The following is a 24,105-nucleotide window of genomic DNA, read 5'->3' on the forward strand; positions in this document are numbered from 1 at the left end:
GATGAGTGATTCAGCACACTGAGTGGGCCAAGTATTAGATATGTTAAGGTTCAGACAAGTGTGGTTATGCGGGGGGGCTCCTACATGTAGATAATAGCAGACTACTGTATGCTATTTAGCGTCCATTGCGACAACATGCAATAAACTGCAGTCACCTTATCACATGCACAAGAATTGTCACTCTCCACTTGCAAGCTAACAGATACAGTGAAAAAAGAAGCAGCGTCGCTACTCTAACAAGAATGTACCGGTAGCGTGCTATTCCCCACCTCTGGCGATCGCACACACAGCTAGAAGCAGTGATGGAACGTATCGCCATCAACTAACTGCTTTCATTATTGCCGATTAGGGTGGCTCGTTTTTGAACTTTTTTTTTTTAATTCTCTCGGGGTAGTGGGGAAATAGTGCCAATGAGTGAGAAAACACTCATGACAAAATTTGAGATTCGTAACAAATTGTCTTCAGCCTCCTCATGGGGCTCAAAAATCGAAAAATGGGGTCACAAACGCAATTTTTTCCAAAAATAGTTTGAGTTTGGGTAGATACAATATTGTTTAGATATATCTAATTAACCTAAGAAAAAAATTGGAGTCATTTTAAACTATTCCTTCAGCTGAAAATTTCGCATTTTTGTTTGTGATTACCTAATACATAATTGCGTTAGCCCTACACATTTTGCCAACTATAAAACGTCATTGCATTTCTCTTTATAGACCTGCCCTGAGCTGTTGCGTCATTTTTTAATGAAATTGGGTTAATTTGGTAGGAAAAAGTGACGTCTTTTATTTGAATTTACGTCAATGACGAAGTTTGTAGTTATGTAACCACAAACAAAAATGCAAAATTTTCAGCAAAATCGAAATTTTTAGAAGCTGTGAGGAAGCTGAAGGAATAGTTCAAATGACTCCAATTTTATTTTTTAAGTTAATTAGATATATCTAAACAATATTGTAGGCTATCTACCCAAACTAAAAATATTTTTGGAAAAAATTGCGTTTTTGACCCCATTTTTCGATTTTTGAGTCCCATGAGGAGGCTGAAGACAATTTGTTACGAATCTCAAATTTTGTCATGAGTGTTTTCTCACTCATTGGCACCATTTCCCCACTACCCCGAGAGAATTAAAAAAAGAGTTCAAAAACGAGCCACCCTATTGCCGTTACACAGCGTGCTCTGAAGTGGTGCCTAACCGAAGTCCCTTTGACCGCCACGCAGACGTTTAAAACACGTTAAAATAAACGCAATGAAATAGTGGCGGTGGTTGTTGCTTTTATTCGTTGCAAACGAATCCACATTTTGTCAGATGCTAATTAACTTTGAGAACATTGTTCTCGTTGAAAAGAGCAAGCGATCTTTAGCAGCGAAAAAATAATGTCCTCTGGCTTCTAGGGGCCAGCAAGCGGAAAGAACGTAAAAAAGTAATAACGTTACTTAGAGATGATTCCACATAAATGAAACCTTGTACAGCATTTTATTTGTTGGAAATAATCACGGCAGCAGTTCATGTTTTCGGCCGAAATGGAAGACCGGAAGCTGCAAGCAATCCGGTGAATTCTGCACAACGTTTGGCATAATGGCCTTTTTATTTTGTCGGCACTAAATACCAAAAAGATAGGCCTAACGCAGCCTACATAAATGTATGCACAGCTATAAAAATAGTTACAGTCTGCTGTTCTAGTCAGCAGCTGATCGAGTAGCCTATTGACGTTGCCTTGTCTGCAGGGCCGTAGCCAGACCGCAGAGCTAGGGGGGCCAACTTTTTGTTAGGGGGGGCCAAACAAATTTAAATGATTTTGGCATTTTAACCTCTTAAATACCGGTATCCACAAAAATTGCAATATATCAGATTAGTGTTAAGCCTAAACACTGGTCTCTTATTTTATCCGCTAGTTAAATCACGGCAACCATATTACAATGACCAACATAACACAGCAATTGTTGACTTGTTGTAGGCTATAAATAGCGTTAGGCTACTTGTTATGAGCAGTAGCGTAGCCAGGAATTTTGAAAGGGGGTGGGGTTGACGGCGAGTTTTGCTTATCGCGACACCCAGCGGCGGAGGGTCTGGGGGGCCTCCCCCAGAAAATGTTGAAAAATTACTTTGAATTTGGTGCATTCTGAGAGTATTTTCAACAAAAATGTGGGTATGAATATTCCTGTAAAATGGTGCTGTCCGGTGGCATAGCAAAAGGATAAGATCATGTTTTCTTCGGCATTTTTCGGAAATAAAGCTACAAGTCTCTATGTTTTCTTGTTGCTAATTCCAGGCTAAGATATTTGAATGTTTGGTAATGGCAAAACTCGCTCTTTGCAGTTTCGTTTAAAGTTAGGCAAACTTTGTTTTAGAGACATAAAGAGACCCCCCCCTTTGGCTACGCCACTGGTTATGAGCAAAAACTTTAACTGACTCGAAGAAGCTATAGTGCCAGTGGCGCGGGAACTATTTTTCTCTAGGGGGGGCTGAAGATGCCGTAGTGTTGTCAGCTTCTGGGGGGCTTCGCCCCCCAGACCCCCCTTATATGGGTCAACATTTAAAAGTGGTAGTAGCTTATAAGCATTCGGTCCCCTCCGGTGTAAGATACGACGCCAAAACACATACATTGTAAATTATGACAAATGAAAAACGGCAACAACAAAGCAACTGTTCAGAAAATTCAAATGAAAACGTACAAATTAGAAAGTGATTTGAAAACGATAGTTTGTGGAAGTGAGTTCTCACACGCTTCCGAAGATTGCTTTTCGCTCAGGTGTTTTCTCTATGAACTGTGTCATGAGTTTTTTGACATCGACAGTGTCCAAAATGTTTTGGTGGACATGCATCAACGCAAGATGAGTAGCCTAAGTCTTTTTTGTGTGATTGAGCTTCTCAACCACGTTTTCAAGCGTCTTAGAGCAGGGAAAGAACGTTCTGATGATGCAGGGAGGCAAAGGCAGAGCTCCACAAATTTTCGCAATTCTTTGAAAAGATCTAGTGTTTGAGGATTTAGTCAGGCCCGGATTTGGGGGGGGCAGAGGATGAAGGGGGCCCCCCGACGTGGAAAAAATGTGATTTTGTGTTATTTTTTTCTTTTAGCCTTTGATGTTTCTACAGAATTCTGTGCAGTGCAGGATTAATGCTACTGTAGACGTAGTAGTTTTTCGCCGGGGGCCCCCCGATGTAAAAGTGCTCCGGGCCCCCCATCATCTAAATCCGGTCCTGGATTTAGTTGTGATAGTATCTCAGCAACCTTTTGAACGGAGTTTGCGGTTTTTCCACTTACAACTTCGCTGAACAAGGAAAGTTCCGTTTTTAGGCGATCTTTTCTGATGGCATCGGATAAGCTGTTCTCAGTAGCCTATCAGATCTTTCCTCACCATTTGCACAGCTCAGAAGGGCCTTCTATCTGTTGGCTGCTGTAAGCAGATCCGCCTGGTCGAATCTTCGATCAAGCTCAGCTTGAACCAAATCAAGGGCTTCAATGTAGCCTATTACCGTTTCCACGCTCTTTCTCCCGCAGACAACAAACCATCGGATTCTTCTGTGTTTCGAAACCTTGCTGGAGTTTTGCCCACTCGGGGATCCTTTGGCGTTTTTAGGTTATCGGCAAACGTAAAGACGTTCGCTGCATTGATAAGCTTGGAAATGGATTCATCTTTTCTGAGATTTTTGATCCGTTCGCGGAGAATGGTGATGGATTCCAAAACTGAAGAAGCAGAAATCTTCTTGTTTTGGAGCTGTCTTGCGACTGCTTCTGCAGGCTGATAAACTTCACCACTGCAGGTAATCGCAATATAAAGCCGCATCGTGCGTACTTGTTTTACAAAGCCGAATATTTTTGCACGTGCGTCTCCTCGCATTCAGTGCTGTGTTAAGGGGAGGGCCAAGGGGGGCCCGGCCCCCGGGCCCACCATCTCAGGGGGCCCACAAATAACAGACATTTGCGTTTCAGTGAAGTTTTTTTTGATTTTCTAAAGTTTACTGCGTGTACTTGTCCATTATAAAGATGATTTAGGTCTTATTATACTAAAATATCTCAAATTTGGGCCCTTACTACATTAAAACTTCTCTAAAAACACCATTACTATCTTAAAAGAAAGTTAAAATGCGACAACGTTAGTTCCGGTAACATGATCTGCAGAAATATATTTAACATATAATATATATAACGGTGGGATGCAATTGAATATTGAATTCAAGAAGGGCCCAATTGCCACAAAGTGTTTTTGCACAACCGTTTTAATTATTTTGGTCATTTACTTTTGTGGTGAAACTTCGATAATGATTTTATGCTTACTGGTAAGAAGCATCATACCTAATAAGTTCACTCGGTGAAGATTCTATGGAGAAACTATTTAGAAGTTGAAGTGTAATTGATGTCACAGGCTAGTTGGGCCCATTTCAAAATCAATGGAAATATTGGTAGGTTTTTTTTATGTGTTTATCGATATGTTGGAATTGGAAAAATTTGGCTGTTTTTTTAGTATAATTTACAAGACATTGAAAGAAATTGGAAAGCACAAATAGTGAAATGAAAAAAATACTAGAGGGCCCTTCTTGAATTCACATACCGGTATTCAATTTCTTTTAATTGAAAGGAATCGGAAAGCACAAAAAGTGAAATGAAAAAAAAAATGGAGTTGGGCCCTTTGTGAATTCACATAGGCTACCGTACCTATATATTCAATTTATTTTATGATTTATCATTTCATTTTTAACATTTACACTACCGTAATTATAAATATCCTTGACTAGTGATGTCACGAGCAAAAAAAAAAACTGTCCGCTGCCGCACTGCACATGTCTTCCCATACACTACAACGCAAAACATCTCGAAATGTCATACTGCCTCTGCAGTCTGCACCATGAAGAATAAGAGTGCACTTGTGCAAGTGCACATCAAATGCAAGGGAATCTATTAAACAAAAGCAAGTTTTGGAAAAAATTTAGGGCCTATTTAGGCAATTGAGGAACTTGCACCACTTGTTATCCACCTTTTATAGCTCATCTGAGTTGCTTTTTATTGAATGCTGGATACTTTTAGCAGCTAAACGTTCTTCTGTATTTACTTTTTTCTGAATATATGCACATGAAATTTCTCTTATCTTCAAATACCTTATAGGCCTGGCATATCACAAGTTGTATGGTAGCCCACTGAAATTGCTTTGATCCAAAATAAAAATCATTCTTTCACAAGTGACCTGTTTAAGTGTTTATTCTTGACACTAACCAAGGCTACCATACCCTAAAAACTTTAATTAACTTGAATGCCTGCATAAAATAATGAAAGCTTTGCCTTGGAATAAAATAATGTTACATAAAAATAATTAAACACCTGATTCTCAAAACTCTTGACACTGCTTTTGTTTACAAATTAAAATTTACAATCACAATCACAATGTTTTTGCCTTGGTTGACTGAACAAGTAGTGTTGCCAGATAAACCATAAAAATTGTGAAAAACAATAATGTTACCAGACCAGATGACCAAATCTAAATGAAAATTAATAATTTCTTCAGTTTTGGTTTTATCCTCAGATTTTATCGCGGTACCGCGACGCAAAGTTCAAACAGTCAAAATTCTGCACGGTACGGTGGTATTACCGTGTCGTCACTATAGGCCTACTCCATTGCCAGGATTTTTTTTATTAGAAATTATTAACACTTTTGGCTTTCATTCCGAGCAAAGGTGTAGCTAAGAAATGATAGACCTGTGTTTGCGGTTACTTACACTTGTGTTGTTTTCTAAACTGGTGAGACAGTCTATTGAAGTGAACCACATTTCCATATCAGTGCAGTGAAAGTATACACAATACTATAGGTCTGCTTGACGATAGAGGGCCCAAAATTATTCTGGCCCCGGGGCCCACAAAGGGTTTAACACAGCACTGCTCGCATTGCACTATATCTTCTGTCATGTCGGTCAGTCATTGCGACAGGGTAGGGTAGCACTTAACAACACGAGCGAGGCAAAAGCACCAACGAGTAGGACGCAAGCCCAGCAAATTGCAGGCCACTTCATCGGAACCAAAAAGCGACATGAATGAAGATTTACGCATAGACGATTCACGAATTACAACTGCAACACTTTGAACGAAGTTTAAGGCATCGGCAATAAGCCTCGCTTCCTTTACAACGTCTTGCAAAATCAAATCGAGAGCATGATTACTGCAGTGAATGTATACCGATCCAGGGCATAATGCTTTAAGTTTGGCCCGCACTCACTTCTAGCAACCAGACATACTGTATTTGCTGCACCGTCAGCGTATTTGTAAAACCTACTGTTAGACGGCACCATAAGCAAAATTGACCAATCAGAAAGCAGCAAGCGATTCACACTTCTCCCAGGAGGAGAAAATTTCTCCGAGAAAGAGTGATGTTTGAGTCTGAAGTAAGTTGCCAGGTGCACGAAGAATATACTTTGAAACAAATCCAAAACAACAAATTTTGCTTCGATTGGCATGGTTTTGTTTGAAACAATGCTACTGTTTTGTTATTGATGGATCATAATTTTGGAAATCCTGGCCTAATTTGAACGTGCAAGTATTGAGCTAAATCTTATCGCAATATATCTGAGAATTTGAAGAATACCTGGCAACCGTGGATGAATTGTGAAACACTTAAAATTAGGCCTATTATTTGCCTGCCCATCAACTCAACTGTCAATACCCATGTTAGTCCTGACTTTCGCAGTAAGTTTGAAGTATTGTTTGCTGCCGAAACGTAAAAGTAGCTTTCCTTACAAGTTTCCAGAATGGGCGGAGGCCTACGCCTAATGCTGCAAGTGCAATGTTTGTCAACTTATCCAATGTAGCTTACAGCAGTGACTCTCAACCTTTTTTAGCCCATGGACCATATTTAAAAAAAATTATCCAATCCACCACTTTGCTATGTTGACGCCTCATGAACGCCACTAGTCAAAACTGTATTGCACAATGAGCATAGGTAAAAAAACTCAAGGGCGTGTTCAACCTTAGTTCTTTAATAAAGTAATTCGTGATGAACTAATTATAAGCAAACCCTCTTAGTTTGCACACTCAACCTTAACTACTTGAATACACATAATTTTATTTTCAAATGTAATTATAACAAAACATCATGCACAAGTATGTGTCTGGTGCTGTCATGGTAATGTCTCAGTTTTGCCTTCTTAGCAACAGGAGCTTCTAACATTTGGTTACTTTGAAAACACTGCAGGATGCAGTTCTTCATTTAGCGTCTGAAAAAATGTAACATGTGACGTTGAAGATAATTTAATTGACATTAATTGGAACAGCGAATAGCTCTACTCTCCCTGAAGAAACTTTGTACCAGGAATGAAGAAGCGCAATCTTCGTGCACCGACAACAATTACAGCAACATTTGATGTATTGATTAGGCCTGTCAGCACTTCACTTATGCCTTGAACAGTTCAATAGCCTCCTCGTTAAGTAGTAAAATAAGTTCAAAAACTGCTGAGCTTTTGCTTATCTAGTACTTCCAGAAAAATTGATCAAAAATCACGAAGGAGGCTAAACCTGATTATTACGTCACGCTGACATACAATCATAGTCACACATGCTACATAACTTTCTTTCACCTGTATGCACTATGCAGTCCTTGCATAATTTACTGTAGTAAATGATACAATTTTAAAGAACGTTTTTATCAAGGATTTATAGAACTCTCTGTGGACCAACAGAAATTCCAGGTGGACCACCTGGGCCACGTTGAGAATCACTGGCTTACACCCTACGTGCGAATTTCAAATCCATTTAAGGCTTGAAAGTAGCCTATAGCCTCCTAGTAGCTACTTATTGAAGGTCATCTAAAACAGTGCTTCCCAAATGGTGGGTCGCGAAGCATTTCTAAATGTTGCTGAATGTTAAAATTTTCTAAAAAATACCGACGTTGCTATGGATCTCACAAGCCGCAGTTTGGTCTTCAACAGTAGGTTACTTCGCCATCACTAATCTTCACTTCATTTGTTGACTTTTCATGAATTGTGCACCCTGTTTTCTATTAGATCGGGAAATTATTGCATTATCATCACGTAACAATTATGCAACAATGTAACAAATACTTAACAATTAGATGTGTTATGTTGCATTAACTATTTCAGTACGTACGCCAGTAGTAAAGATGCCATAATAAAGAATAGTAAGAAAGTACGTACGCCCATAATAAAGATGTCATACAATGTAACTGATTGTGGGTCACACAATAAGATTTGAATTGAAAGTGGGTCGCGCAATAAAACTTGCATCAAAAATGGGTCGCGAACTGAAAAAATTCTATCTTGTTTTCGTTCTATTTCCAATTAAGAATAGCAACTCGAAAGGAAACCCACGAGAACCTCCGACCGCAAAAAGCACATTGTAATGTTTCAATGTCTTGGAACTGGTGCACTCAGTTTAGTTGTTTTTTTAACGAACTGATGCAGTCAGTTCCTTATAAGATGCCGATAATGTGGTGTTAGGGGGATGTATATACAGTAGAACATCATGTACACCACCTAAGCTGGCTCCAGGTCCCCTGCGGTCACAGACACGCATATTATCCCTGAAAAGGGGGGTGTCGCGATTGCCAGTCGCTCATTGTTGCCTGGTTTGATGGAAAGCGTAAAAATTAATGTCCGGTGGCATTTGGCTGGTTTTTCCTAATGTTAAATGACAGGTTTCTAGGACGTTTGGAAGGTGGACATGCAAGACATGAAGGCTTTCGTCCTTTTCCAAGTGGAGCAGCTCCTCTTGGGGCTCCCTGTGGACGTCGAGATATGGAGGCAGGTTGGCACTGAATTTTTCTTCCTGAATTTTTAAACGGGACGGCATTGGCATGTGAAGAATGCAACAGCGAAAGTAGCTGAGAGGGAGTTTTAATCTTTTCCAGTGTAGAATTGAATTTCTGGATAGCTTCTGTTGCTTCTTTGGAGGAAAGTGCATAGCCTAATTTTTTCTTCAGTAGTGACATCGTTCGCTCAAGACTTTCCTCATTCACGACAGTAGCATCCACGCACGTTGGCCTACGTACTGCATCGTCTTCTTCGAATGCAAGTTCCTGCCCAGAGGAGTGTTCAGCTTGAATAGCAGTCGAACTACCTTCAGAAACAGCTTCACTACTTTCTTCCAAAGAATTGTCACCACCACACAACATTAAGCTTTCGAAGAAACTCGAACTGATGTTGTGTGTATCTCCAAGGGCAATATACACATACCGTTTCTTTTCTTCAGGCGTGCCTCTATACATATGATTTGGAGTCAGTTGTTCATGCAAAATAACACTGGACTGATGCTTGCATAATTTTCCACATATGCCAATGGGACAAGAGCAAGTACCTACCAAAGCATCTACAATGTAGGAACGCCCTTCCGTAGTTTCACTTCCAACTTCGTATAGTCCAGAAGCGGTGTGTACTTTTGTGATGCTACTGGCTGGAAGGACTGTCAGTTTTAAGGTAGGTCGTTTTGCCTTATTAAAAACAAGGCTTAGTATTCTATTTGAGAAGTAAGTACTGTAAATCTCAACAACGAATTGCAACAGTTGACAAGGGTTGTATGCTTTGCACCTGAAAACACATGCGATTGCATTAATTAGTTGTATGGCAGCTAGATGTAGACAGAGCTGTTTGCTACTATGAACATTTCTTTTCGTTTTTACACTTCAAGTTACACAACCATTGGAAACATACCTATTGAAGACAACATCTTTGATGATTTTAATTGTTGCTTCACAACAGTTGTTTGTGTTGCTTCCCCTGGTGATGCAGCTATCTTGACGAAAGGCATGACACCATTGCTCTTTTCTCGTGAACAGATTGGTATCTAAATACCTAAATGAAGAGAAATCACAATTCACAAAGGGGTTGACTGATTTAACCCTGAAATTTCTTAAACTAGTAAATTAATGTACCTCTTGAAACCATGGTATTGAAGGCGTGCACATAGTTCATTCAACGCAGAGCATGACTCTGTGTACTGAGTTTGATTGCTGCTGTACAACACCTTTTTGAAACCTGCCATTAAGTCTTGTCGGTGTTCTTTCCCGATGTTATTTTTGCTTGCAAAGAGCCACCGCCAAACAGTCTGTAAAGTAATTTGTGATGTCACGTAATGACAGACATGGATTCACAGTGTAGTTAGGGCAATATATGGTTTGACCCTAAAAAATTTCAACAAAAGGTTTTTCAACTGATTTGGTTAGTAATGGGTGTCAGTATTGACATATTCAAAATCTTAAGCGATCCAACTTCTGGAAAGTGGTTATTTTCAAGATGGCTTCCAAGATGGCCGCCAAACCATTGGCGAAAATAACAGTAAATTGACCAGGTCATCACATGACCAAAACATGTAGTTTTGGTGTCTATATCTAGGTTTTTATACCCTGTAAACTCAATGAGCCCATTCTCAGAATTGTTGAATTATTTCATAGCCCATAAATTCAATATGGCAATCCAAGATGGCTGCCAAAACAATTAAAAATAAGCAATAACAATGTATTGGTTATTCAAAAACCCGGTGAATTTCTATATATATTTGGGTAAACTAAGCAAGCATAAAGAGTTCATACGATGCGGTCATGTCAAACCTAGATACCGACACCAAAACTATATGTTTTAGTCATGTGATGACCAAGTTATGGTCAATTTACTGTTATTTTATTGGTTTGGCGGCCATCTTGGATAGCCATATTGAATTTATAGGCTATCACAGTGGTTCCCAACCGGGGAGGAATTCCTCCCTAGGGAGGAATTTCATGAGTTCAGGGGAGGAATTTCAGTTTTTGCCGTTCGTGTGCAAGAGCTACATTTAATAAGTTAATAGCTGTTTATTTGCTAATAAATTTCATACAAATATTACCCTAAAAGTGTTTCCAGAAAGCGCTATAATCCATTATTTTAGTGTAATTTTGCAAAAATTTTCCGGGGGAGCATGCCCCCGGGCCCCCCTAGAATACGCGTGCCTTCGGCACGCTCTAACCTCCCACCAGTTTTATTGCTTCCCTTGCTCAACCGACCAGGGTACGCCACTGCACATGAGGTAGCGATGTTTTTAATCAAACACTTTGTTGTTCCTTTCGATCCATCAAATATTTGGCCCCCCCAAAAAAACATTTCTGGCTACGCCACTGGCCAACACGCCACTAAAAAACCTTCACATACCTTGGGTTCCGCTTGCGCAGAATGAGGATGATCGACACGATGGTTTTGATAAGCCAAACCAAAAACTGGCATATCTGGTAATTTTTATAGACCGCCGGCTGTGCGGTCCCTGATCCCGTTTTTACTTCCGATCGGAATGAGGAAAGAGTCTTAGAACCCTAACATAATGGTGTCTATTACAATCTGGGGGAATTCTAGAGAAACCATTTTAGTTAAAATTCTAGGGTTTCTAAAATTTAAGACTCCCTTTTTTGTTTTTAGTAATATGGGGAGGAATGAATAGTTCCAAAATAGGCAAAGGGAGGAACGCAACAAAAAAGGTTGGGAACCACTGGGCTATCAGATAGATCAACAATTCTGAGAATGGTCTCATTGACTTCACAGGGTATAAAAACCTAGATATAGATACTAAAACTACATGTTTTGGTGATATAATGACCGAGGTATGGTCAATTTACTGTTATTTTAATGGTTTGGCGGCCATCTTGGAAGCCATCTTGAAAATAACCACTTTCCGGAAGTTGGATACCTTAAGATTTTGAATATGTCAATACTGACACCCAATACCAATCAAATCCCTTCAAAAACCTATTGTTGCAATGTTTTTGGGGTAAGGAACCATATGTCATACATTGCCCTAACTAGTGGTTATTTTAGAAACTGTAGCACTGTCTAAAAATTGGGTTTGAGCATACAAACCTGTAAAATGTGAAAGGAACACAAAAGCTGTTTTGCTTCAGGCCATACTGCTTTCAAGGCATTTTTTTCTGCTCTCCCATCATCTGTCATAATGACCTGTGGACTTTTTTTCCCATAAAATGCATTGTTTCCAAGCATATCTTTGAGAGTTGTAAAACCTAAAAAGACACCGTGTTGCAACAGTTTTCCTTATGTAATTTCATTTTAATTGTATATACTTGATACAATGAATGGAATAAATTATAGGCCTCTAATTATAAGCATATAATTAAGTACCATATAGCCCCAGGTCTATCAAAATTTGAAACTTTTTAACAGTTCTTGCAAAGAAATGATTGTGGTAGTATCATCACTACTATGTTTACCAGTTGTGTAGCATTCCTCATCTTGACCACTGGAAATGATCACGGCCAACGGAAGAGCACCCATAGGACTTCCACACAATAAAACAGTAAGAGTGGCGTTTGTTTGGTCTACAAATGAAAAAAAATCTTGTAATGAAACGTACAAGACAACATGTGATGTCATCAAAATGAATTTGGAAAAAAGTGGAATGAGTTAAGTGCAGTCGAAATTGTTTAATCATTAACAATTAGGTATGCAATTAACAGATTCGAAGTGTAGTAGAGTTTGGGTAAAAAACGTTGGGAACACCTGATATATACAGACGGCCAACTTTGCATCAACTGAAGATGCATAGATTTTACTTGCCTAAATGAGATGTGGAGTCCACAAAAATCATTTCACAAGATTGTTGCATTCGTGAACACGTTCCATCAAAGGGGTAACAACCACACAAACAAGCGAACCATTCCCAAATTCCTTTAATTGCACTTTTGATTGCAATGTTTGTGCAAAGTCTTTGATGCATTGAAACATTTTCTCGCCTGTGTATGTACCACATGATTGTTGGCGCCACAACCTCCACCAGTAATACACGGAGTCACGCTTTGGGTTCATGCGGCTATTTGCTATGTCAGACAAATTCCCTGCTGCAGAAAGCTTTGACTGTTCTATTGACAAAGCTTCAGCAGCAGTAAATCCACTTTGAAAATATCTAAAAAAAGTTGCTTTCGTATCAGGCAAAATTTTAAGTTGCTCTAATGCAGCACATGACTCCAAAGTGTGGTTGTGTTTTTCCTTAAAAGTAACAAAACAAGGAAAAGAGGCCACCATTGGATCTTTCTTTTTGGTATCAGTTGTGATGCGCTTGATCTTAACACTCATCTTTGCAGGGCACCTATTAAAATAAACAAAAATGGAGCATATTACACATGAAATTTAAATGAAATGGAAGCAGGGTAGGATAAATTCCCTTGCAATTATCTTCATAAACTGAATTTGTACATACTTTTTATTCTAGGCTATTTTATTGCAAGCTATTCAAATTCAGTGCAGGTTTTTTGATTGTGAAAACTCTAAAAACTATTGTAACAAAACTCAAAACTCCGCCGTGATAGCTCAATTGTTTAGCACATCACTTCTGGAACGAAGAAGCTTCAAGATCAAGCGGCGCTGGTTTGACTCTCAGGGCGGGCGCTTGAGCAACGCACGTTAAGGACTGCTCTCCATTCAGTGGCATCTGATGGATGAAAATGAAATAATTCCCCGGCAACAAGACTTCAACAATTGGACCGGGCCTGCGTCAATGATTCAAAGCCTTTACAAGTATGCGAAACTTCCAAGATTAAGCTCTGCAAGAAGCTTTCCTAGTCCGAGGATAATGGACCGGGCCTGCGTCAATGATTCAAAGCCTTTACAAGTATGCGAAACTTCCAAGATTAAGCTCTGCAAGAAGCTTTCCTAGTCCGAGGATAAAGATTCAATTCAATCATTCAACAAAGTGATAATAGCCTACAGAACTATATAGGTTAACTGCAACAACTTACTTTGTGTTGACTTTTTGCATTCCTTTGTTGAACGCCTGGTTGTGATGACATATGTAGTCTTTCCTAAACGCAAATCTTTTAACATTAGGATACGTTGTCCTAACATTCCATGCAGTGTTTGAGCTTTTACTGTACTCCTGCAACCAACATTTCCACTCCTCTTCCGTTTTTGCCTCTACTCGTACCTCCCTCGAATCCTTATTGTCGCTCAAAACTACACAATTTCCATAGCCAAATGACATGTTTCATGCAAAAAAAAACTCAAAAGCTGTTGCACTTTCTGTTCAGGACGCATTCAACAGAGAACAGTTTTCAACCACTGCTTTTCGCGCCGACAACCTTTCACTGCTGCCTTCCGATTGGTTAGAGAAACATCATTCTCCTAAGGAGATATTTTCTCCTCCTGGGAGAAGTGTGAATCGCTTGCTGCTGACTGCTGCTGACTGATTGGTCAATCTCGCCTTATGGTGCCGTCCAACAGTAGGTTTTACAAATACGCGCACCGTCAAGACAGTAGCCTTGAAGGCGTTCAATCGGCAAATTCAGCAGGGAAAACAAATCGGTAGGCTAATACACGAAAACAACGTTTCCGATTTCGAATCGGGAGCATTATAAAACCCAAGAAAAACGTTTTGCAACACGATTACTGAAAATATGTTATGTAACTGAAATTGTCAGAATTTTCTAGGGGGGGCTGAAGCAATTATCGAAATTTCCAGGGGGGGCTGAAATAGCTCTAGGGGGGGCTGCAGCCCCTTGAGCACCCCTACTTCCCGCGCCCTTGTATAGTGCCGAGGATTTTGATAGATGTGATTACATTCCGCCTATACACCCGTGAGCTAGTCTATTGCAGTCGCGGATGTTTGGATGCAAACCGTCTCACAAACAAGTCTAAATCGATAGATTTCGATACAGAATGTTCAAAGGCTATAAGCACCAAGTTTGCCTGTTTTGGTTGTAACATGCTCCGTCTAGTGGGAGCGTCAACCCTTGTTAACACTGAGAATCCACACTCACAAACGGCAGTGCTAGATCCAAATGTAGCAATATCTGCTGCAAGGTTGAACACTTTATCGATTAGAAAACTAGAAACAAAATTTATTTACACTGATTGAAGAGAAAAAATAAACACTGCTTAAAAGATTACGGTTTATATTTTGTATGCGTTGTCTTCAAAAACCACTTGCTTTACCACTGCACATTTTGCGATTTATCTCTGCACAAATTTGGTTTATCAATGCACAAATTGGTTATCACTGACGTGACTGACCCTTAGAATATGGTACTGAGAATAGCGACAGCTGATATCAAATAGCCTAATTTGTACCGGTTTGTAGGCCTGCTGGAAAACCATTCCCTCTTTGTTAGGTTATCATTCTTTCTCAAAACATTTTTATTTTGCACAGTTTCTGACAATTTTTCTACCAACCTAACACGTGTTGGCCTTGGTTGAATTGAACATGTTGAGGTTGCCAAAGGAGGGGGTGGAGGGGGGCGAAATTGTTTAATCATCTTAGCTGTTAACTAAACAAAACAATTGTAGTTAATTGGGCCTAGGTTGGAGCTCTGCAACGGGAAAGATGGGCAAAATCCTTACAATTGTAGCTGTTGCTCGAGAATGTTGGAACTTTGCCAGGGAGGGCGAAATTTTTTTCAGGGGGGGGCGAGGCCCCCCCTGGCCCCCGGCTGGCTACGGGCCTGCTTGTCTGGGCAGCATTCCAGCTGAATTGTTTCGCTGGTTATTTCGTTGTTGAAATAAGTCGTTCACGAGCTGTTTCATAATAAAAGAGACATTTAGGCCTACAAACGATATTGTGGCACTTCAAAATGCACTAGCCTTCTATAACTTGCTTTATCATTGATATCAAACGTAGCCTGAAAAAGATGTAGGCCTATCTGAATTTACCTTGGAGACGTCAACATTTAATGGCGTGGTTGCCATTTTAGACATGCCAAATGGATTGTTTGAGTTATTGAAATCCGTGTGATAGGCTAATCCTGAAAAGCATGACAAAATGTAAGAAAATACGTCAATTTAGGTAAGTTTACGAAGGAACTAGGCCACATTGCCAAACGCACGTTTCAAGTTGTCTCTTAGAAACAAATTTTGGAAGATTTCTTGTTGACACACAATGATAAAAAATAAGTAGGCTAACTTATCTAGGTTGTTTTTCATCGTTTCAAGACTTATGTCTGGTGGTTATACTATAGCCTACAGTAGTTATAGGAAATGGGGGCAGCCGCTCTCCAGCTGAAAAAAATGTCGCTAATTTGGGAAGAAATGCTCAGTTATTTGGGCAAATCAATCTGACCATGATGTTTCGACAGCTCATCTCAATTGGCCCCGCAGTAAATGGGCTAAGGCCCTCGCAGTAAATTCAATTTTTTTTTGAAGATTAGGTAACTTAATTGAAATAGCCTACTCAGTTAATAAAGTAGGCTACTTTTAATACAAAATATACGACTTAAAAGAGCGATTATTATTTGAGCAAAACAACAACCAAAACGTTTAAAAGCTGTGGTTCACTGCTATGATTTCATTTGCATTCTTTGTATTTAATGGCACTTGTGGCATTTTACATCAAAAAATCAAACAGGGTTTTAAATTGCAGGTGACTTAAACCAGTAGGCTATAATATGCAAACAATTCACTAACAGGAGAACTTAAAATGGATCTTGCACTAAAAAATGACCCTTCTTGCAATTGTAGCAAAAGAAGAGATTGCGATTCATGTTGCATTTTTAGAGCACAAAGTTCTTCTTTCAAAGCTTGATTTTCAGTTATCAGCTTGCATGATTCAGCAATGAAAGCATAGCCTGTAAACTATGGTTGTTTAAATTCAATGGTTGCATAAGATAAAAAAATGAACTGAAACATATAATACCAATGGTAGCCTAGTAGCGTACCGTAAGCTACCAGTAGCCTAATTAATTCATACAAATCAAGAAATAAACCATAGCCCAACCCATTGCAAAATGACTAAATGAGATGTCATGGATAATTATAACCTACTAGGCTATTATTTTGTGCTTCTGAAATACTTTTTTGCTTCTTTTGTAGGCTACATGGTCATCTCATTCACTGTTCATTGCATCATTATGCAATGCATAATGCAACGCAATAATGCATCATACAAGCTGATAACTGAAAATCAAGCTTTGAAAGAAGAACTTTGTGCTCTAAAAATGCAACATGAATCGCAATCTCTTCTTTTGCTACAATTGCAAGAAGAGTCATTTTTTAATGCAAGATCCATTTTAAATTCTCCTGTTAGTGAATTGTTTGCATATTATACTGGTTTAAGTCACGTGCATTTTAAAACCCCGTTTGATTTTTTGATGCAAAATACCACAAGTGCCATTAAATACAAAGAATGCAAAGAAAATGTTTGAAATTGTCTTTGGAAAGTCAGCCACTTTTGACTCTTTGCAGGCTAAGAAATGGGTTTCATTTAAAAGATTTGGCCTTTAGATTAATTTTTCACTCCAGTGAATTGTAACAACTCAATCAAACAACGTAGCAGTTGCAGCACAGCACACCATCCAGGCTATATAACTTCTTCTATAAAAATTTGATCAACTATTCAAACCATTGATAACACTGCATGGCTCTAACAACCCAGTTAAACTGTGTCTTTGAAAGCACTATTTGCAGCAGGTTTCCGATTTTAAGTTTTTTAAGACATCTCAAATAGGTATTTGCTGTCAAACCTGCAAGTACCGCAGAAGAAAATTCTACTTCTAAAAAATCACAGCATAAATGTGACGGAAACTGCATAAAAAGCAATGCTAGATAGTGGGCTAAGAAAGATAGCTTGCTCTCCTTCGCTCTGATTGGCTGAGCGTTGCTAGGCGATGGATCGGTCTAACTGGAATTTTCGAAGCTTCTGTGCTTTAATATGCAAAAAATGAGGTCACAGAACAACTACACACCCAATGAAGCCGGTGCAAGAGAGAAGCCTAATTACGGATCCAAAGGATGCGATACTTGGAAATTCAATGTTCACAAAAAAATGTTGGATTTTGTCATATATTTTCTTTGAACGTCTGTGCTTATTGGAAATTCAATTTAGTTGCTTTTTGGTTACTTCTGGCAACACTGTCACAAGTGCAGATTAGCACTTAGCAGAAGAGGAGAATTGCAGAATGCAATGCAGATTTATTGCAATTTTCTTTTACCGAATTAGACCAATTAAAGAAGTCAGTTGAGAGACAAAAATGATTTTAAAAATATGGGTCAGTTTGGTGTGTGCTATTGTTCATATCCTGTTTCTTTGATAATCAATCTAAACATATTTCTAATTTCAGCTATGCAATGAGCAAAATTGGTAGCTGGTATACGTGCTCCCGCCCTGGTTAAAAAGGCAATGACGTCACATAGGAAGTATCCACCAAAAAAATAGTGAAAAAGTGGGGTAAAATCAGTCAACCATGACGATAAAAAGCATGCAAGTGTCCGCCTTTACTAAATTAGTGGTAATTTGCTTGTTTCTGCTTCGATTTTAACAATTGAACCAGCCCTGCAAAGCAGAAAGTCTCACCTATGCAAAGCAATGTAACACAGGCCCCAAAAACACCACATATCTCCTTAGAAAAGAGTTAAACTTGACCAAGTTTAACTATTTATCCGAAGAATACTTTTAAAGATACCAGCATTTAATCAAGAACATATCTCTGTCGTTTTCTGCTTCGATTTTTATAATTGTACCATTGCTAGAAAGCACAAGCTATCGTCTACCCAAATAAAGCTAAGCCAGACCCTAAAAGTTAAAAATATTTCCTAGGTAAAGAGTTGAACTTGACCGAGTTTAACCATTTATCCGAAAAAAACCCTTTAAAGATACCAGCATTTAATCAACGCTAATTTAAAGAACATATCTCTGTCTATTTACAAGCAAAAGTTGAGGTTGATAGCTTTTTCACAAAGCGAGCAACCAGGCTTCAAACGCAAGCAAATAGCGCCGATGACTCGTTGCATTTCCGAATCGAAGAAAGTATAGCCTACAAGTCTCCGCCAGTCTACCATCATTATATGTCTTTATTAAACCAATTGTAAGTTGCTTGTTTCTGCTTTGATTTTAACAATTGAAGCATTGTTGGAAAGCACAAGCTCTCATCTATCAAAATAAATGTAACACGGGTGTCAAGCTTGTACACTTGCTTCGATTCAGAAATGCAATTAGTCATCGGCGCTATTTGCTTGTGTTTGAAGCCGGGTTGCTCGCTTTGTGAAAAAGCTAGCAACGTCAATTTTTGCTTGTAAATAGACAGAGATATGTTCTTTAAATGCTGGTATCTTTAAAGTTTTTTTTTCGGATAAATGGTTAAACTCGGTCAAGTTCAACTCTTTACCTAGGAAATATTTTTAACTTTTAGGGTCTGGCTTAGCTTTATTTGGGTAGACGATAGCTTGTGCTTTCCAGCAATGGTTCAATTGTAAAAATCGAAGCAGAAACGACAGAGATATGTTCTTGATTAAATGCTAGTATCTTTAAAAGTATTCTTCGGATAAATAGTTAAACTTGGTCAAGTTTAACTCCTTTCTAAGGAGATATGTGGTGTTTTTGGGGCCTGTGTTACATTGCTTTGCATAGGTGAGATTTTCTGCTTTGCAGGGCTGGTTCAATTGTTAAAATCGAAGCAGAAACAAGCAAATTACCACTAATTTAGTAAAAGCGGACACTTGCATGCTTTTTATCGTCATGGTTGACTGATTTCACCCCACTTTTCCACTATTTTTTTGGTGGATACCTCCTATGTGACGTCATTGCCTTTTTAACCAAGGCGGGAGCATGTGGTAGCCACTTCGACAAGTCGAAATTCTGCCACTGCGAATGACTACAATGCAACCGCCAACCAATCAGAACATGTTGTAAGAGGCTACCGTCCAATTGCGACCCTTCTAGCTCTCATCCAGAGAGTTAATGCTTGTTTTGAACTTTATTTGGTATTTACAGAAGAAAAAGAGCAATAGCAGTGGTGGGAATCGAATCCGCGTCAATGAAATGACTACTTTTTAGCCCTAACCCCTAAGCCAACCAGCTGACAAAAAATCCATCACTTAATTTGCTTTCTATCATCTTCTTTTCGCCATTTTTTACGTCACTTAAACCGTAGCTTATGATTGGTTGGCGGTTTCATTCTAGTCAAGTTTAGTGGCAGAATTTCGACTTGTTAAAGTGGCTACCGGAGCATGTATACCAGCTCCCAAAATTGTAACACTGTAGTGTAGGATCTTTCTGACATTTCCAGTATGTCTTCCACCATGTAAGTTTGTGTGATTGAACTTAGCTGAAGTATACTTTTGTTTTGTATGTAAAATTTAATGATTTAGAAAATAATTGTAGTATAATATGTAGGATTGTAGTATGTCCACAGTTAACTCCTCACACCAGACTTTAATTAGCCTATAGTATGTTAGTCTATTGAATGTACCAGTATGCTATGAAAAGATGTCATAGCTTCCATGTGCTCTTTATTGTAACTTCTCCATCTCCTTTTTGGTTTTCTTTTCTCCTTCCCACTACCAATTGTTTAACAATACAATCATTCTAATTCCTTGAAACATGTTATTTTCATCACAGTATAGTTCTACGTTCTTCTTTTGCATAATTCCCACAACTGTACGAGTGCAGGAGAAAATTCCCATGGTAATGAATTTGTCAGAGGATTTTTATTTTGCAATTTTAATCCATTTTAAACAATGAAAGGATCAGAAATGAGTGATATCAAGCGAAATATATGTAAACATACATACACATAATTATTATTGTTAGTCAGTTCGACATATTTAAAGAAGTTGCATTAGTGCTAATATTTTGCTGTATTTTTAGTCCTACTTTTATTCCTGAATTTCATGATGAAACATTGTCATCAGAGATCAGCTACAAGCAACTTGGAAATACTGATATTATAGCTTCACAGCTAACATTTGGTATGTAACAAAAATGGGATGTACTATGTGATAAAAATGTGCATTGCATTAATGTGGTGGTGATGATGATATCCTGATCTTATCACTGTCTCCTTTTCATGCAGTAGAGATCATTTAAGGCATAATGTTTTTTTTATTTGTAAGTTTCTACACTTAATAAGAACTATGGACAATCAATCGTTGTGAAGACTCACGATAATCGACGCCTTATTCATGCATGGCCGGTGATGATGAAGTTTCTCAATGCTGCTACTTTAAAATGAATGTAATTAATTCGATTGTGATCATTTTAGTGGTGTCGTGTTAATGTCATATCACTGAAGGTCTACGGCTTGTTGATGTGCACCAGGATTGAAGGTCCACAGAAACTGTATTATATTAACTTACTACTACTCAGACTACTACCCAGATATGCAAAAAGAACTAGAAGAAGACCGAAAAGGAGATGGCAGGATGACATTGAAGAAAAGATTGGCATCACCTGGAAGAGAACAGTAAAAGACAGAATGATGTGTTTGCAGAAGAACTAGCAGAAGAACTAAGAAGCAGAAGAAGAAGAACTAAGAACTAGAAGAAGACCGAAAAGGAGATGGCAGGATGACATTGAAGAAAAGATTGGCATCACCTGGAAGAGAACAGTAAAAGACAGAATGATGTGGAAACATATGTGGAGGCCATCGATCTGCTTGCAGTGGCATTACTGGCTGATGAAGACTCAGATTATTAACTTACAATAACAAAATTGATTCTGTCCCCAACAATTCCTTACTCGTCACAATGGATGTTACATCACTTTACACAAACATTCCCCATACTGATGGCATACAAGCAGTAAGCACCCTCCTTCGAACAATCAACTCATCTGAAGTATTAATTAAACACACTGAACAAGCTATTGACTGCATCTTAAAAAATAATTCTTTTCAATTCGACAATCAACATTACTTGCAGATTAACGGCACTGCCATGGGAACTAAAATGGCTCCAAAATATGCGAACTGCTTCATGGCTAATTTGGAACAACAACTTTTAGGACTTCTTATCAATCAACCATTCAAATATTTCAGATACATTGATGACATCTTCATGATATGGACAGAAGGAGAAGAAGCTTTAACCAATTTCATTCAAACTTCAAACAATTTTCATCCCACCATCAAATTCACATATGAATCTTCTCATGAAAAAATTAACTTCCTTGACACCACAGTACACATAATCAATAACAAAATTCAAACTGAACTCTACAGTAAACCAACTGATGCCCATCTTTACCTTTTGCCTACATCCTGCCACCCCAAATACGTCATCAACAACATTCCCTATTCCCTTGCCATACGCATTCGTCGAATTTGTTCTAATTATAAATTTTTAAACTTTCACCTCGCATTTCTCAAGATGTATTTGATAAAAAGAGGTTACAGTGAAAAGACCACCAATCGCGCTATTTATCGTGCAAAAAACATGGACCGAATGTCTTTATTATCCTACAAACACAAATCTTCTTTAAACAATGAGTGTTCAATCCCTTTTGTAACTAACTACGATCCTCACCTACCCAAAATCAAATCAACTTTTGTTAAATTTAATTACATCTTGAAAAACAATTCTGTTCTAAACTCAATTTTTAAAAATCCTCCAATAATTTCTTATCGACGATGTCCCACTCTACGGGATATTTTGATGAATTCGAAACTGAAACCTCTTCTCAACACAACACAACCAAATGGATTTTATCACTGTAACAGAAAAAACTGCTCCACTTGCAAATATTCAATCACTACAAACTCCTTCAACAATTCCGATAACTTAAAAGTATTTTCAATTTTTCAACACATCACTTGCAATTCAGAAAATGTTGTTTATTTAATATCCTGTTCGAAATGTTGCAAACAATACATAGGTGAAACCGGCCGTAAATTAAAAACAAGGATATCAGAACATATACTTAGTATCAAAAAGAAAAAAGTTGATTACACCGTTGCTGCTCATTTTAACCAACCTGACCAAGTCAAGTCAATTTATTTTGTTTTAACAGCGCCATATATTAACATATAATCAGAGTAAAATGTAATTGTCAAAACAATGCATTGTACAACTGTTGGTTAGATTATGGCGCAAACAGGATGGTAGCGAAAGACCATAAGCACAGTATTCACAACAGTATTCACAATTTCACAGTATTCACAGTATCCACAATATTCACAATTTTCAAGTTTTTGGTATCGACAAGTTATGCAAGACAACAACCTACAGAAAAGAAAAAGAAACGTGGTGGATTAATATCCTCAACACCACTGAACCATTTGGTTTAAATAGGAAAGACTAATTACACTTTTAATCAACGTACTTCTCACTTTTTGTTGCTTTCCCCCTTCTTGCGATTTTTTAATTAAATGTAATTTTTGTATGCTACAATTTACTTTATGACATCATAACTCCATTGCTTTTTTATGTTATTTTTTACGTTGCTAAGCTGGTACAGTAGAAGGAAGATTGGTATTACAAGTTTACAACAGCATTTAAATTGTTAACGGAAAGCTTCAAGTCAGCTTAAAATTATTTCAAACCTAGACTTTGTTTACATTTAATTTAAATTATTATTTATTTATGGTTCAAACGTTATCTTTTGAAGTGTTACCTTGTATTTTATAATTTTTGCATATTCTTTTTTGAATGCTAATTTATTTGTGCTTTTATAGAGTACTGATGAAGCCGCCTTCACGGCGGCGAAAGCTCTACCAATAAATTTTTGTAGTTACAAAACCTGGTTGATTTTTTATTGATTATTAACTTACCCTTGTGATTTTGATTGCTATAGCTTGCGTTTGGCATGGCTTGTGGATAATATTGCCATAGCTGTTACCATCCAACAGAACATTTAATGTTAATCACTTGTCCTCAACAAGACTATAAAAACAATTTCACTCACAATATCAACAAATTCACTTGCCAATGATTTTTTTTGTGACACTAAAAGCAAAGACACTACAACAGATGAAGCTGTTTTCTGGACTAATTTTCAATATTCCCAACATTTGATTGTAAAACAATTTAATTATTGTGATGGAATGTGGATGTTTCAGTAATTTTGTTATTAATGTTTAGACTATTACTAGATTTAAAGATACAGTAGTAATTTGAACTGCCTCTGTGAAATTCATCACACGCAATCGCGTTTATTTTAAATGTGATTTTCACCTAGAATGTAACACCTCATAATCCCAAAAGTCTGGTGAAGTACTGTAGTTGCGATCCCTAAGTCTCACAAGCCACCAGAGGATCCAAGAAGTTATCGTCCAATATCCCTCTGTGTTCCTTTCAAAATCCTCAAAAGGCTGATCTATGCTTGTGTCAACCCAATTATCGACCCGTTCCTTCCAAGAGAGCAGGCTGGGTTCCGGCGCGGAAAATCCATCATAGATCAGGTCACACTCTTGACCCAAGACATTGATAATTACTTTGAGACA

The 24,105-nt window shown here is 38.1% G+C and overlaps 1 protein-coding gene across 3 annotated transcripts in view; it reads left to right on the top strand.

The window, feature by feature from the left end:
• The first annotated feature begins 19,345 nt into the window (after nucleotides 1-19,345).
• LOC145775199 (uncharacterized) overlaps nucleotides 19,346-24,105 on the top strand; it is a 40,212-nt gene continuing 35,452 nt past the window's right edge. For all 3 annotated transcript variants that reach the window (XR_014290132.1, XM_082586442.1, XM_082586443.1), the window contains exons 1-2: nucleotides 19,346-19,968; nucleotides 20,535-20,635. Coding sequence is in view for 2 of the 3 variants with exons in the window: in XM_082586442.1 (XP_082442568.1) it covers nucleotides 19,955-19,968; nucleotides 20,535-20,635 (115 nt within the window). In the remaining variant the exon portion in view is untranslated. The remainder of the gene's footprint in view (nucleotides 19,969-20,534; nucleotides 20,636-24,105) is intronic.

Source organism: Aplidium turbinatum, chromosome 8 (assembly GCF_918807975.1).
Source record: "Aplidium turbinatum chromosome 8, kaAplTurb1.1, whole genome shotgun sequence".
In the NCBI taxonomy this organism is placed as follows: Eukaryota; Metazoa; Chordata; class Ascidiacea; order Aplousobranchia; family Polyclinidae; genus Aplidium; species Aplidium turbinatum.